At 33.2% G+C, this 17,283-nt stretch overlaps 2 protein-coding genes across 2 annotated transcripts in view; one reads left to right on the forward strand and one right to left on the reverse strand.

Moving 5' to 3' along the window:
• LRRN3 (leucine rich repeat neuronal 3) overlaps positions 1 to 4,605 on the forward strand; it is a 33,743-nt gene extending 29,138 nt beyond the window's left edge. Inside the window, exons 2-3 of the mRNA XM_049783213.1 lie at positions 94 to 172; positions 1,609 to 4,605. Coding sequence (XP_049639170.1) covers positions 1,971 to 4,091 — 2,121 coding nt within the window. The 5' untranslated portion in view covers positions 94 to 172; positions 1,609 to 1,970 and the 3' untranslated portion in view covers positions 4,092 to 4,605. The remainder of the gene's footprint in view (positions 1 to 93; positions 173 to 1,608) is intronic.
• IMMP2L (inner mitochondrial membrane peptidase subunit 2) overlaps positions 1 to 17,283 on the reverse strand; it is a 950,803-nt gene that overhangs the window by 522,907 nt on the left and 410,613 nt on the right. The gene's annotated exons all lie outside the window — the stretch shown is intronic.

The raw sequence follows: 17,283 nt of genomic DNA on the forward strand, positions 1-17,283 counted from the left end.
GTTAAATGTTTATAACCATCACAAAAGAACAAATACTCGGGTTGTTCTTGTGAACAGACAACATTAAATCCTTCCTCCATTGTGTCTCCGCAGCACGGCCTCTTTCACTGTAAATCACCTCCACTGTGCAGCATGACTTCTGCTATTTCTTCCTTCAAGAACTGAGAGTTTGGTGAGTAAATAGTGTTTTTTTGTTTTGTTTTACTGATTATTCTGTAGTGTCTCCAATTGTGTCTGCTAAAAAATGAGATTCAACTGGGGTTTTATAAGTTATAGAAAACATAATGAATGGAGAACTCATTTTTTGGGGTTCTGTTTTGTTTGGGGGGCTCACAGGGCAGTGCTCAGGGTTTACTTCTCTGGTTCAGCACACAGGAATTACTCATGACTATGCTTGTGAAGGAGGTTGGGGATAGATTCCAGGTCAGTCATATGCAAGCAAACACCTTAAATGTTGTACTATGTCTCTGGCCCCAAATGAAGAAGTTTTTACTACAGAAAATGGGCTGTAGTGATAGCACAGCAGATAGGGTGTCCCCAAACTATCTTGCAAGGACATTATTAACATAAAATAACTGCCTTGAAAAGCCATAAAAAGTTAAGGTAGTATTACTTTATAACTAGCTTTCAAACAAGCAATGTAAAAATGTAAGAAAGACATGCCAAATAATCCATTAGTGAAAGCATCAGAATCATTTCACAGACATAAAAAAAAATCAATATTACCATCAGGAAAAGCAAAATCTCCTTATTCACTATTGTGTTTCCCAAACTGACAATTTCTTGATAATGAAGAGAAATACAATTTGAATTTGTTCACCACTTTCATAATTATCCTTATTTCTAAAGCTTTTGAACAAATATAGTCCTAATTACATGTTGAACTGTAAATACCTTACGATAATAAGCAACATTTGTTTTGTTTAGTTTTTGGCCACACCTGGCTGTACCCAGGGGTTACATAATCCTGGCTCTTCACTCACAATTATCCTAGCAGGCTTGGGGGACCCATATGGGATGCTGGGGATATAGTCCGGATGTGTCAAGTTCAAGGTTAATAATGTCCTATCCTCTATGCTATCATTCTGGCCCCAAATTTTTGTTTCCTTGTTTTGGGAGCTACACCTGGTAATACTCAGAGCTTACTGCAGATTCTGCATACAAGGTTCACTCCTGGTGGCCTCATGGGACCATATGGGATGCCAAGTATTCAAAACTCAGGTCTGCTTCATGCCAAGGCAAACACTCTACCCCCTAAACTTTCTCCAGCCTTTGAAAGGTTTTCTTTTATTGCCTGAAATTTATCATTTAAAATTTTCATAAACAAAATTATTGTGTAAATGTGAGTAAATACTTGAAACAACAACAAAAATCTGGTAGAATATGCTTTATGTTTAATGAAATCTAAACTTTCTAAACATTAAAATTCTCAGCCTATCCAATCAATGTCTGGAAGAGGAAATATCAAGAAGAGTCACATAAAACCCTCAAAGCACACTGATTTTAACTACAAAATTAGTATTATTAATGAAATAATTATATTTAGTTAATAAACATTAATTATCATACTTCTGTTTTGACTAATTTTTTCTTGTCATTTTATTACAGTTAGCATCATGCTGGTTGCTATTTCTGCAAGAGATGAACAAGCATGGGACTTGAATGCTTACTTCTAAATAAATGAATCACTCAATTTCCTCTAGCCATCAGTACATACTCCATCTTCAAAAAGAATATCAATATTGTATTATTAAGGAGATAGCAGCTTTTTTTCCCCCAATATGCATGACATTTTTGGCCTCTACAACTGTACTGGTTCTTCTTTTCATGAAGAAAATCTCTGCAGTTCTATGGCATTCATCATTTGACAAATCCAACTATTTCCCTTATCAATCAGCTCTCGCTGAACTTGCTGGCAGTGACTGTGGAATCCTTAAGGGGCCATTAAATATCTGAAGAAAAAAGCTAAGATGAAGGACATGCCACTCCGAATTCATGTGCTACTTGGCCTAGCTATCACTACACTAGTACAAGCTGTAGATAAAAAAGCAGATTGCCCACAATTATGTACTTGTGAAATCAGGCCTTGGTTTACACCCAGATCCACTTATATGGAAGCATCCACTGTAGACTGTAATGATTTAGGTCTTTTAAATGTTCCAGCTAGATTGCCTGCTGACACACAGATTCTGCTCCTACAGACTAACAATATTGCAAAAATTGAATACTCCACAGATTTTCCAGTAAACCTTACTGGCCTTGACCTATCTCAAAATAACTTATCTTCAGTCACCAATATTAATGTAAAAAAGATGCCTCAGCTTCTTTCTGTGTACCTAGAAGAAAACAAACTTACAGAACTGCCAGAAAAATGTCTATCTGGACTGAGCAACTTACAAGAACTCTACATTAATCACAACTTGCTTTCTACAATTTCACCTGGAGCCTTTATTGGCCTACAGAATCTTCTTCGACTTCATCTCAATTCAAATAGATTGCAGATGATTAACAGTAAGTGGTTTGATGCACTTCCCAATCTGGAGATTTTGATGATTGGGGAGAATCCAATCATTAGACTCAAAGACATGAACTTTAAACCGCTTATCAATCTCCGTAGTCTGGTTATAGCTGGTATAAATCTAACAGAAATACCAGATAATGCCTTGGTCGGACTTGACAATTTAGAAAGCATCTCTTTTTATGACAACAGGCTTATAAAAGTACCCCATATTGCCCTTCAAAAGGTTATCAACCTCAAATTTTTGGATTTAAATAAAAATCCCATTAATAGGATTCGGAGGGGAGATTTTAGCAATATGCTACACCTAAAAGAGTTGGGGATAAACAATATGCCGGAGCTGATTTCTATCGATGGTCTTGCTGTGGATAACTTGCCAGATTTAAGGAAAATAGAAGCTACTAACAACCCTAGATTGTCTTACATTCACCCAAATGCATTTTTCAGGTTACCTAAACTGGAATCACTCATGCTTAATAGTAATGCTCTGAGTGCCCTGTACCATGGTACAATCGAATCTCTGCCAAACCTCAAGGAAATCAGCATCCACAGCAATCCAATCAGGTGTGATTGTGTCATCCGCTGGATTAACATGAACAAAACTAACATTCGATTTATGGAGCCAGATTCACTATTTTGCGTGGATCCACCTGAATTTCAAGGCCAGAATGTCCGACAAGTGCATTTCAGGGAAATGATGGAAATTTGCCTCCCTCTTATCGCACCCGAAAGTTTCCCTTCTAATCTAGATTTAGAAGCTGGCAGCTATGTTTCCTTACATTGCAGAGCGACTGCGGAGCCACAACCTGAAATCTACTGGATAACACCTTCTGGGCAAAAACTCTTGCCTCAGACTCTGAAAGACAAATTCTATGTGCATTCTGAAGGCACACTAGATATAAGTGGCATAGCCCCTGCAGAAGCGGGTTTATATACTTGCATAGCAACTAACCTGGTTGGTGCTGACTTGAAGTCTGTTATGATCAAAGTGGATGGCTCATTTCCCCAGGATAACAATGGATCGCTGAATATTAAGGTGAAAGATATTCAAGCCAGTTCAGTGTTGGTGTCATGGAAAGCAAGTTCTAAAATTCTGAAATCCAGTGTTAAGTGGACAGCCTCTGTCAAGACCGAAAGTTCTCATTCTGTTCAAACTGCTCGAATCCCATCTGATGTTAAGGTGTATAATCTTACACATCTGAACCCATCAACTGAGTATAAAATCTGTATTGACATTCCCACAATCTACCAAAAACACAGAAAACAATGTGTAAACGTTACCACAAAGGGTTTGGATCCTGGTAAAAAAGTATATGGAAGGGGAAATACCCCATACATGGCCTGTGTTGGAGGCTTTTTGGGAATTATTGGTGTGATGTGTATTTTCACCTGCCTTTATCAAGAAATGAGCTATGATGGTGGACACAATGTGAGGAACTACTTAAACAAACCAACCTTTGCATTTGGTGAGCTTTATCCTCCACTGATAAACCTGTGGGAAACCAGCAAAGAAAAGAGTACAGCACTGGAAGTGAAAGCAACTGTTATAGGTATGCCAACAAATGTATCCTAAAATCAACCAGTAAACCCACTGCAAAGAAAAGCTGAAGACTACAATGTGCCTGAAAGGCAGAAATATACTACTTTCTAGAAAGAAGTTTAAGCTTCACCAATGCTGCTCCTGACCAATGGAAATATGTACTAGTTCAGCATTTTAATTAACTGACTTCAAAGGGTACTGTGGCAACCAAATAAAATAAATCCATTTTCTAAAACTTTCATGTAACTTTTATGTCTGGAATACAGTTAAAGTGGACAATGACATTTCTGTATTTTTTTTAAAGTATATAAGAGTAGTTGAACTGAGCAATACCTCCTGTGTTGTATTACACATATTAGCCACGAGTTTTTTGCAGTGAACAGATAAACTTGAATTGACACGTGGTGTAATAAAATGGGAAAATTCTGTAGAGTAGACACAGTGAGTATGTGGAATTTTTTTATAAGGAAAAATACATTTTGGATTAAAATACATTGCTTTTGTCTTGTTTTGTTTCTAAATAAAGAATAATTTCTGGGAAATGTTATCTGACCAGGTATCATTTAAATGACATTTATAAAAACATGTTTTTTTATACAATGAAATATGGAATGCTAAGAATAAGCCATATTTATGGAGTTATGTAACTACATTTTCAATGCACAAGAATGGATTTTAGTAGACATTTTATCAATACTAAAACATGTAGTTGATTCTTTAATTATTAACAAATCGTCTCTAGCAAATCATGTATTGACTTAAAGATTTTCTTTTCTTAATAAGGTTTTGAAGTGACTTTAATTGTCAAGTTCACCTACTATAAATCTAATATCCCAGGAAGCTCTATTTAAATATTTAGTACTAGCTTGGAGCCAGAGCAACAGTAAAGTGGGGAGGGTGCCTGCCTTGCATGAAGCCAATTTGGGTATGATCCTTGGAATCCTATATGGTCCCCTGAGCCCTGTCAGGGCTGATCACTGAGCCTAGAGCCAGGAATAAACCCTGAGCACAAAGCTAATAAACCCTGAGCACAGCTGGGTGTGGTCCAAAAACCAAACAAAAATTAATACTAGCTCAACTTAACATTTTTGTTTGGCATAAGTATTGTCAAATTTTGAGAGACTGTAAGCATGAGATAAATTTTACTGCTATAAGGACCAGAGCAAGGATATATCAGGTAGGACAGTTGCTTTGTTCATGGCTTAAGCAGATTCGATCTCAGCATTCCATATGTTTCCCCAAGTCCACCAGGAGTATGAAGCCAGAAGTAACCCCTGATCATTGGATGTGGCCCCAAATAAAAATGACAGTGATAATAATTAATAAAAAATGTCACTGCTATGTTGCAACTACAGCTATAAAATATGTTTAAATAAACCAAAAAGCAGGAGGTTTAACACTTATGCAGCAAACAATCCAGCTAGTATTCAGTGAAGACTTTTATGATCAACATGGATGGTTCTTTTCCCAGCAGACAGTAAATTTTTGAAGACTAGCATTGTCCAAGAATTTTAGAATTTTACTTTCTGTACATTTGATTATTGAAATTCATCAAAATCTATAAAATTCTCCTTTTAACTAAGTTCATACAACAGAAAAATTATAGTTCTACAGTTTATATAATTTGAGCTCAAAATAATTTTAAGAGGAAATATTTTCTCACAAAAGGGAAAGATTATAAGATTAATTTAGAGTAAGAACTTCAGAGTGGTTTCCATTTATATATATTTATGGGGGATTGTTCCTCTTGACTTTGCATTCAGCAATCACTCCCAGTGGTGCTAAGAGGACTATATAGAATACCAAGAATCAAACCTGAGTTGGCCACATGCAAGCAAACACCTGACACAATCTTTCTGCCACCCCCATTAATATATTGTAAGAATTTAATGACATGTCTAAAACTAATGAACCATTCAAGTACCGAAATATCACACATAATTTAGGAATACTATAATAAATATATGTAATAATTTTATATGGAAAATAACCAAATTATTTAGCATTTCAACTATATTCATAAACAAAAGCTCATAATTAGTCAAGTTAGTTACATAAAATAAATACAAAAAAGCCATAATTTTATAGAAACTGTTCATCTCTAAAATTGTGCAAAGTTTATATGTTAACATTATATCTTCAAAGTCAAGTGCTTATCTTTTCTACAATAGATTACTGCATATCATCAACATGTCACTAACCTATAAACATTTCTAAAACTATAGTCATATTGAATTATTTATCAATATCAGACATATGATTTTTATGATAGCATTGTTTCTAATCAAATAACAGATGTTTCTTGACAATATGGAATGTAATTGATATGAACTCTTTAAAACAAAAGTTCAAACTCTGTTCATTTTAATTCAACCAAAATATGATACTTGTTAATGCACTGTGTTTCTCAAACAGAAATTTTACAACCTGATGAATCACTATCACACAGAGGTTGACATTAGAATTTATCAGCAAGACAAGCTCATACATCATGAAGAAGTTTCAGCACTATAGACAGAGCATTTTAGAGCAAGGCTATTTGTCAAAAAAATAGGAGTTGAAATAAGACCTATTAGGATGCAGGTATTTTATAGGTCAGCAAGAATTTACTCAGGTATCATGTGTGTTCCTTTAAAATTTATTTGCATGAAAGACTGTAAAAAATATACTGTACAACTAAAATCTACTTCAAGTAACCCCTTTAAAAAAATAAGTAGCATATGAGTAGCTTATATAGAGATCCAATAGTGAATGGGAATGGAAAACAGATACTCAATGAAAATCATAATGCTAATTACGAGGCTCATATTTTGATCTAAAATGACAGAAAAAGATATTTGTCTCAATAACAAAAATGACATTTTTACACTGTAATCTAATAAACATCATACAAAATAAACCAAGCACTGGTCAAAGCACTCTAGTAAGATAACCTGCAATTTGATAATACCATAGGAGGTAATAAAAAACTGTCCCAAAGAAAAATGAAACTGCATAGTCTACTTGTCTAAAATGTCAAGTGATTTTCTAATATACATGCAAGAAATATTTTTATAATATATATTAGAAAATATTTCTTGCATGTAAATTAAGATATATATATGTATATATATATATATATATAGAGAGAGAGAGAGAGAGAGAGAGAGAGAGAGAGAGAGATTAGGATTTGAGACCACATCCAGCAGACTAAGGCTCATTCTTAGTTTTACATATTTGAGTTCCTGGTGGGCTTGGCAAAGTATATCTGTGTGTAAGGCAAGTGCCTTACCTGATGTACTATTGCTCCAATCCCAGCCACAAAAACATATTGTTCAAATTACTTCGTCTCTCCATTTTTTGATGGGGTTATATGTTTTTTTCTTATTAAGTTCTGTAAGTACCTTGTATATCTTAGATATTAGCCCCTTATCTGATGGGTATTGGTTGAATAGTTAATCCCATTCTGTAAGTGACTTTTGTATCTTAGGCACTATTTTCTTTGAGGTACAGAAGCTTCTCAGCTTAATATAGTCCCATCTGTTTATCTCTGTTTCCACTTGTTTGGAGAGTTATTAAGGGAAATTTTAAAATTTTCAGATTAGTATTTTAAATGAAAAGTTAAAATTACATGTAAAAAACTAATAAATAAAATAATAAAAACAACTGATGTTTTAAAATACACATTACCACCACAAAAAAAAAAATAAAATAAAGGGGCCGGAGAGATAGCATGGAGGTAAAGCGCTTGCCTTTCATGCAAAAGGTCATCAGTTCGAATCCCGGAGTCCCATATGGTCCCCGGTGCCTGCCAGGAGCAATTTCTGAGCATGGAGCCAGGAATAACCCCTGAGCACTGCTGGGTGTGACCCAAAACCACAAAAAAAAAATAAAATAAAATAAAATAAAATACACATTACCTTAAAAATCAAATAATATGCCTCATCTTTCAGGGTGGGGGAATCTCACTTACATACGTCACAATTGAGCAGCATTTTGAGCTCCTTACTAATGGAATTCTAGGAAATAGGGAATAATTAATGCAAAGTGATTGAATAGTGGTGAATTTTACATATTTTGTTTTTGCCTAATTATTCTGTCAAGAAACATATAATGTTTATATATTATATAATATATATAAAGAAATAAGAAAAAGGTTTGTGAGATAGTGTGACTATGTATACCTATGTATGTTTACTACAGTAAACATCACACATGGCCATCGGATATTTTAAAGACTACAATGATTCTCTGTTGAAATGTAATATTTTCACTATTAGTTCCATAACCTCCACCTCTATAAAATTATAAAATATATTTATCCTAATATTTTATCCTGGCTTCAGCATCTCTAATTAGGTTACTGTTTAGGATCATGATGGTTTTATATTGAAGGAGACATAATAGTGCTTAGAATCAAAATATAACTATAACTCTAAATATCAGAGAGTTCTTAAAAAAGAAACTGTAGTTTCAACACAATACTGACAGTTTTATTTATTCATTTGTATAGTGACAGTTTTCATATTAAAGATAACCACAACCTTGATTTATCTTATGCCTTTGCAGTAAAGGATATGCAAATAAAAACAAAAATCACTAATATTTTTACATAGCAATTACATAACAAAAGTAAGTTTATAATAGTTGTAACCTAAATGTATGTAATCCTAGAAAAAAATTAAAAATAAAAATGCTAAAGGATAATATTCCAAGGTGAGGGAGGAAGCTCTCAGGGCTGGAGCACATATTCTGCCTGCAAGAATTCCAGATCCTATCTGTACCAGTGGTCCTCAAACTATGGCCCGCAGGCCACATATTGTATTTGTATCTGTTTTGTTTCTTCATTGCAAAATAAGATATATGCAGTGTGCATAAGAATTCGTTCATAAGTTTTGTTTTTACTATAGTCAGACCCTCCAATGATCTGAGGGACAGTGAACTGGCCCCTTGTTTAAAAAGTTTGAGGACCCCTGCTAGTCAATAGCAAAGGTGAAACACATAGTAAAATATTCTGTCTGCTGTGAAATGTCACTAACAATATAGACACAGGTCTGAGCAAGTATCTAGAGGCACTGATCACTTACTTCACATGTATGAATCTTGGGGCTCAATCTCCAGCACTGCACAATACCTTAATCACAACCAGAAGCAATCTCTGAGCACTGAGTTGGGAGCAAGTTCTGAGAATTGCTGGGCATAGATCCCAAACCAAAACAATAACACAATTCCTTTTTACTCCAATTGAAGATAGAAAACTAAACAGAAAATTGAATGTTCTTGTTAATTTTACATATATATTATTATTGTAGTTCATCTTCTAAAGAAATCATTTAGTGTATACTAATCTAATAAATTAGATAAATCAATAATACATCAGTGCAACTTTCTTTTAAAAGAAAAGTTAGTCATGGGTCCTAAGCGGTTAGAGCAGTTGCTTTACGATCAGCTGACCAAGGTTCGATCACCAGCACCCTGTATAGTCCCCAGGCCCACCAGAAGTGATCCCTAAGTGGAAAAGTAGAAATAAGCCATGATAAGCAACACTAGGTGTGGCCCCAAAACAAAACAAATCAAAAACAAAACTTAGTTTTAAAATAAACTGTAACTTTGCAGCAAAATATGTTTAAAATATATAACTGCAAAAATTTTGGGAGTATACTACAAAAACAAAACATAATATAAAAGAAATGTGGATGACAAAGGCAAGACTTTCAGAACAAATAAAATATTTGAAGACATCACATTATTTTTATTAATCTTTTTCAACTCTAATATGTGTTCAAGAAACTAAGAGTATTATGTGGCCAATGGAAAAAAATCCAACTTTGCATTAAAATATATGTTTTGCCTGAAGTTATTTATCCAAAAATTTAATTATGTTGTTCATCTAGAGGATTTTAACAGTATCTGAAACAAATAATGAATTAAACAAGGAACATAGATTGACTTTTTTAATCTTATCACTGGAAGAAACAGTATAATAAAATAACCTCACCATCAATTGTAGAAAAAAGTCAAGGCTGGTAAAGACAAAAGTCACATTAAATAATTAAAAGTGGTTTCATGTATGTATATGTGTTGGAGAGTGGGTGGGTTCAAGTGTTGTATGCAAATGATCAAACTCATGCATGTGCTCTACCACCAAAACATATCCATGACTGCCATTGAGGAAAAATTTAAAGCAATAATGAAAAATACATTAAAATATTTATTTTAGGGACTGGAATAGGAGTGATAGTACAGCAGGTAAGGCATTTGCAATGCATTTGGTTGACCCAGGTTCTAACCCTGGATCTCATATAGTCTGCTGAGCCCACCAGGAGCGATACATTACCCCTGATTACCTCTGGATTTGTCCTAAAATATCAAAAACAAAATTCCTTTTAAAAATACTGCAGAAAATTGAGATCCATTATCAAACTGAGATGAAACTCATACCTCTGGAAAACAAAGTTTCCATGGTATTGAACATGGTTTTGAAATCATGGTTATAAGAGGATTAACACATTCAATAATGAACCAAAAAATCATGTCACCAAAATAATAATAGATTTATATATGTATACTCTAACTCAGTCCATAAATAAACTAGCATGTCAACTCAATTTTAATGTGACATGATTTATCAGTTTAATATATTACATATGATACATGTTATATAGATTTATATAATTATATGAGTCTAACAATTAAGTCCAAACTTTTCTTTGTGATATTCAAAATATGTGAGTGATACACAGAAAAACTAGTGGAGAAAAAAAAGGTCAGCCAAATGCAAAGCAAATCCTCTACCCATTGTGCTCCCACTGTGGCCCCTGCAACTTAATGTCTTGAATCTGAAAATAAAATCTTCAAACCAAGGAATAAGTTATTTAAAAAAAAATAGGATGAAAGAGTAGCTGGAGAAATTGTACTGTGGGTAGGGATCTTGCCTTGCATGTGTCCACAGACTGAGTATCCTGCACTGTATATGATCTCAGAACACCACCAGCAGTAAAGCCAGGAGTAAGTCCAGAGCACAGGTAAAAGTGGCACAAAATCACAAAATCAATCAAACAAAAAATAGTAGGAAGAAAGAGCAAAAGTACAATGGAAAGTGCACTTGCCTTGAATGTAGCTGAACTGGATTTGATTTCAAGTACCCTAAGTGATCCCCCAAACCCGCCAGAATTGATCCCGGAGTGCAGAACCAGGAGTAAACCCTCTGTAACATTGGGTCTCATTTCAAAATAATACAAACATGTAGGAAGAAAGAAAGCATTTCTTTACTTTAACTAACAAAACCTTTGTCTTTCAGCATTGATATATAATAAAAGAACAATAATTGACATAACTATGTAAAGCTAAAGAAAATAGCTTTTCATTAAATAATTATGAATGCTTCAGTTTACATTCAGATCTGTGATGTTTGAGATACTTTTCTGAGGATGAAATTACTATCAATTAATAAATATAGCGACAATATTAAAATTAAATAAAAAATTGTACATCTTGAAAAATTAAAAAATAAAGAAGTCATTAACTGAATTGTTCCTGGCTAACAATTTATTATAGTAAATTACTATGATTTTAGGAAATCCAGTTCATATCGAAAGGAGAAGGAAGGTTAAGCTAAGGCCCCAAAAATAAATAGTTGCCTTTTTATTTTATGTGCCAGTTATACTGTAATTACCTAAAATTGTTCCAGACTCTACTATTGTTAACACTTAATTCAAACTAGAGCTTTCATACTTTTTCTTAATTTGGTTTTATGGGGGAGCACATCTAACTATGCTCAGGGCTTATTCCTGGGCTCTTTACTCAGGTATCACTCTTGGCTGTGTTCAGGAGACCATATATAATGTTCTTACTGAATGCAGGTTGACCATGCAAGTAAACACATTAGCACCTTAGTTAGCACATTAGCTTGTTAGATACAATCTTTCTGGCCCATACCTTAAAGGTGGCATCAATTCTTCTAATCTTAGAACAAAAGAAAACACTCCTATTCACTCCATTATCTCATCTGTATCCAAAATCTTTAGGAATCACTGACAGATAGATATTACTATCCTTTACTAAGCTAGCCCCTTACCTATTATTTGCTTATTAATTAGAAAAATTATAAGAGTAAACTGAATTCATTATTCACATTAAACTGAGATGAGCTTTTTTCCAAACTTCATTACTTATATTTAAGGTATAAAATTAAAGAATAAATTATTTAATGTCTGTATCTTTCTAACTGATAAAGCCATCACGTCCTTACATGTTGTCTTTGTTCAATATGTAGAAATCCATATCCTTAAAGCAATTCAAAGTCACTCTTGTAAAGAAATAATCCATATGACTAACGGCTTTTAAATATAATATAGACTTGGGTTGAGGGAGTAGCAAAAAGACAGGAAGTTAACAGGGGCACAGGTCAGGATATTGGTTACATTGGTGGTGTTGAGGAGTGGTCTAGCTCTATATCCAAACCACAGAGCCAACAACACTGACAGCTGAAGATCCAAGGGAGAAAAGGCAACTAGCTAGGAAATAACAGGAGATGTGACTCTTTTAAAGCAGTGGAGAGCAGCTCCCTTCACTAAATACTATTTTTACCTAGTGTTTACATCCTGCATTGTCCCAACACCTTATCTTTTTTATAAGAGCCTTGACTTTTTACCAACATTGATACTGCAGCCTATTTGCTATTCAAGATTGTGATAAACTGTGTGGTTTGGTTCCAAAAAAATATGATTTAATTTTTCTCACAAAAAATGAAATATTAAAATTCAAGTCTAAAGGACTTAAAAATTCATAATTTTAATAAACAAGGCAGGATTTCTCAAACTTTTTTCATGATCTCTTTTTATCAATAAATATATTTAACTCTTATATATTGGTATATAAAATAGATATGCTATTAAAGACTTACTAAAATTTATCTTAAAGAAATTTATTATAAAATGAAATATTTTTAAATCATATTGTCCCATATGAAGTGAGGACCTATGGTTTTGGAAGCTACAAATTAGAGAATGGCAAACAAGAATATAATTAATATCTCTAAAAATATCAGTCTAAGGATTTATTTTAAAAATTCTGGAAGGTAGAAAAAGCATTAAAGTACTAAATTTGTAAACTTTCATAATACATAGCTTTCTGGTGGGAAAATTTTCTTGAACTTCACATGTAAAGCAGTCTATTAGGGAAGATCAGTGAACTTCACACGTAAAGACCTGTATTCGTAGGGAATGTCTCCTCCATTAGTCCTTGAAAACATGGTAATCATATGGCCTTTTTCATGTTTTGTAGTCAAATTTCACTTTTTAAAATGAAGGCATAGTTACTTATTAATTTTAATATAAACATCTATAAGTAAAACATCCACATAAATTATATTCAAAATTAGGTTATATTCACTATGGATTTAAATTCACTAGGATTTGAATTTGTCTTGGGGTGGGTGGGAGGACATAAATCAATTTACTAAAAGAAGATAGAAATAAAAATATTTAGATTAGGAACTATGTCTTGTTCTTGTGAACCTGGAATGCTGAAATGGATTGGAAACCAATTCCGGTTGCAATGGAGAATGGGTGAATGATATTAAACTTTTTTTTATCTCAGTTATCCCTGACCACTTAAAATGATATAATAAAATTGCCAACAAAATTCAAGTAAAAATAGTCTTCAAGAAGGATTTAGTCTATGTGCAGTTTATACTAATTATCATGCTAGCGAAGACAATTTACATGCATTATAAAAATGTTTCTTTTTAAAGTAAATAATTTTTTCATTGAAGAGTTTTGAAATCAGTATTTAGTTGATGATTTATATCACCATTTCCTAAACATGACAAAAATATAAACAAAAGATGCTAAACCCAGAATTACAATTTTTCTTCATACAAAAATAAAATTTATTTGAAACACAGGCATATTTTTGTATGTTAAGATTCATTTTTTTCTATTTCACATGTTTAGACCATATTGCTTAAAGTAAGAAAACACAAATGCAATCAAACTTGATTACCAAAGAAAAAGAACAAATGATAAGGAAAAAATAATTAGATTTGAGGATTAAATATATTAAATTACCTGATTTATATTCTTTATGCTAAAAGCACAGTCACAGCAGGTTAGTTACTTACAACCACATAGTATTTCTACTAATTTATCAAAAGAGCAGAAATCACCACTGATTTCTTTATATTTTGGGGGGGAGACTGGCTCTAATATGAGCTAGAAAACTATATTTAAATGATCTCACCTTGAAACGTGATGGAAAGCTGATGAATTCATTATACTATGAATAAATCTCCTTTAAAATGTCTCTCACCCCCCTGTCTATTCTTTTCAGTATATTTGGTAAATGTGGAAAATGTCATATTGCCTAGAGTAATCTTGAAACCTTTGTTCTATTAGAAGGAACAAGTTCCCTTCAGCTAAAGGTTTTCCTCTGCTTTTGTCTTTTCAGCACTAGCACAACTTGGGTGACAGTCTCATAAAGAAAATAACCAAAGGCACTCACTCTGCCCAATGACTTGGCAGGCCTCCAGCAATGACACTTTGTGCCCTACATTAACTCCTGGGGCCACAAGAACAAAGAAAATGGTGGGCTGTTCTACTTAGTTCTAATAGCTACATTTTATTACATGGGCAATATAATTTGTTGTTTCTACATAATAGCTTAAACACCTTCAACAACCATCATAAATAAAAGATTTCTCTTGTTCTAAGTTAGGTACAACATGTATACTAAAAACCCTAAAAAAATAATTTACAATACATTAAAGTCATGATGCTAAAAAAAAAAAAACAAAAACCAAAACAACAACAACCTGGGGTTGGAGAGATAGAATAGCATGCAAGTTACATTTCTTGCATTTGTCCAATCTATGTTTGATCCCTGGCAATATATATGGCTTCCCAGGCACCACCAGGAATGATCCCTGAGCACAGAGCCAGGAGTTAGCTTAGCACAGCTAGTTGTGGCTCAAAAAAAAAAAAAAATTGGAATACAGAAAAAAGATTCAGTAGAAGAACTACTTTTCATCATCTACTACTGTACTTTAATTCACCTAAAATGGTATTTGGTTCTTACAAAGCTAAAATACCAATAGTTGACCGATGAAGAATGTTACTTGATTTTTTGTTTTTGTTTTTGGGCCACATCTGGTGATGCTCAGGGGTTACTCCTGAGTATGCACTCAGAAATTGCTCCTGGCTTGGAGTAACTATATGGGACGCCGGGGATCAAACCCAAGTCCATCCTAGGTCAGCTGCGTGCAAAGCAAAAGCCCTATTACTATGCTATAGCTTCAGTACCTCACTTGATTTTTTTTTATCTCTTGCTTGGCATTCTTGGCATTTGTACATCTTCAAATAATATGATTAACTTGTAAAACTTTTAAAGACAAAGAAAACTTCCTGAATTACTGTCAACAAAGAAAAAATTGAAAACTCCGATTCATTGAACACAAATATAGAAGAAAATACAGTACTGATAAATATATTTTGGTTAATATAATTTTAAAAACTGGACATATATAGTACAGGTGGTAAGGCACTTGCCTTGCATGTGATCAATTCCTGTTCTTTGGAACCACATATGATCCCAGAATATTGCCAGGAGTGATCTCTGAATACAGAAACAAAAGCATGACTAAAAACTGCTAGTTTGGTTCAAAGCCAAAGCAAAATAAATAATCATCTCTCTTTATCCCTTTGCTTAAATTATGAGTCTTGTAGAAATAAGCAAGCAAATGAAAGTTCATTGTCGACTATTTTGCCAGCAGTTAGAATAAAGTTTAATTAAAAAATATTTCCCATATTTCATCATACATTGAAGAAAAATATTTAAAATGCCTAAATTAAGGTATAATTTTACTAATCTAGCATCTTGGTGGCACTATTATTAGTGAAAATTTTAAGTGATTCTATGAACAGATATGCCATGAACTATATCAATGACTAGTGACTTCATAAATGTTTGTTTAATAATATTTACTAAAATTAAAATGTGAGAAGATTCAAGGAATATAAGATGTGCTTAACATTTGCCACTTCTAAAATAATTTATAAAATTTTCTATGGTGGCAAAAAATCTAAAGGAGGAATGAAACAAGGAATGTGAAGCAATTAGCTTCTACAAATATTCTAAAAAAAAATCCCAGATATTAATAGTTAGCCTGATTCAGATTCAAGCTAATCAATTCCCTAACTAAGAAGTTTTTTTTTCAACAACAAAAAAAATAAAACAGCATTTATTTGCTTTATAAAAATGCTGGTAAACATACAAATTCTAAAATAGCAAAAACAAAATAAAAGTAGTTTCCCTCCAAATTATAATTTTTATTTTAAACTAGGAAAAAAAAACTTATTAAGATGTGTTTTACTTTTCGGTTACAATTTTGGTTTATTATATAATTCCCCAGAAAAATGAAAAACATGATTCATTTTTTTCTGACAAGAGTAACTTAATTTGTTGGCATTACTACTTCAAAAATGTGATTCTAATTTCACTTTTATAGTTACCTCCTAACCTTCAAATGCCTCATCTACTATATTTCAGGTAAAATTACTGTCCACTTTTCTATTTTTTATTATTTTCTTGGAGCATAATAAATAAAAGTGAAGAAGAAAAAAAAAAGCAAAGGATGAAATTAAAGGAAGCACTATTCAACAGACCAAGTCAATAAAATTAGGTGAAAAACAAGAGTGAGAACAAAGACACAGAAAGCAGGCCAAGTGGAGGCAACAAGAAAAAGAAAGAAAGAGAGAGAGAGAGACAGAGACAGAGACAGAGAGACAGAGAGACACAAACACACACACAGAGTGAGAGAGAGAGGGAGAGGGGGAGAGAGAGAGAGAGAGAGAGAGAGAGAGAGAGAAGGGAGAGAGAGAAAGAGAAAGGGAGAGAGAGAAAGGGAGAGAGTGCAAGCAAGTTAGACTGCACAGGATCTAAAAATACAAATCTTCTCAACACTTTCAGTGGTAGCTTATTAGACATTATTAAATGTTACTTTATGTTTATAATCACTTGTTCTCTACTGACCTTTAAAGAATTGCTTGACAAAGGCAGTTATGACATGAAGTACCAATGAATGTGGTATTATGAACCTATTCCTAAGCCCACTTAACTAAATGACTATTTTCTGTTTCCACATTCAGTTTTCAGCATTCTGAAGTCTTGAGTGAAATTTAAAGCTTCGTGCCACTCAAAAATATTTGCTTAATAATACATATGTCTTATTAAGCTTAATCTTATACCA

This window comes from Suncus etruscus, chromosome 1, assembly GCF_024139225.1.
Source record: "Suncus etruscus isolate mSunEtr1 chromosome 1, mSunEtr1.pri.cur, whole genome shotgun sequence".
NCBI classification, from domain to species: Eukaryota; Metazoa; Chordata; class Mammalia; order Eulipotyphla; family Soricidae; genus Suncus; species Suncus etruscus.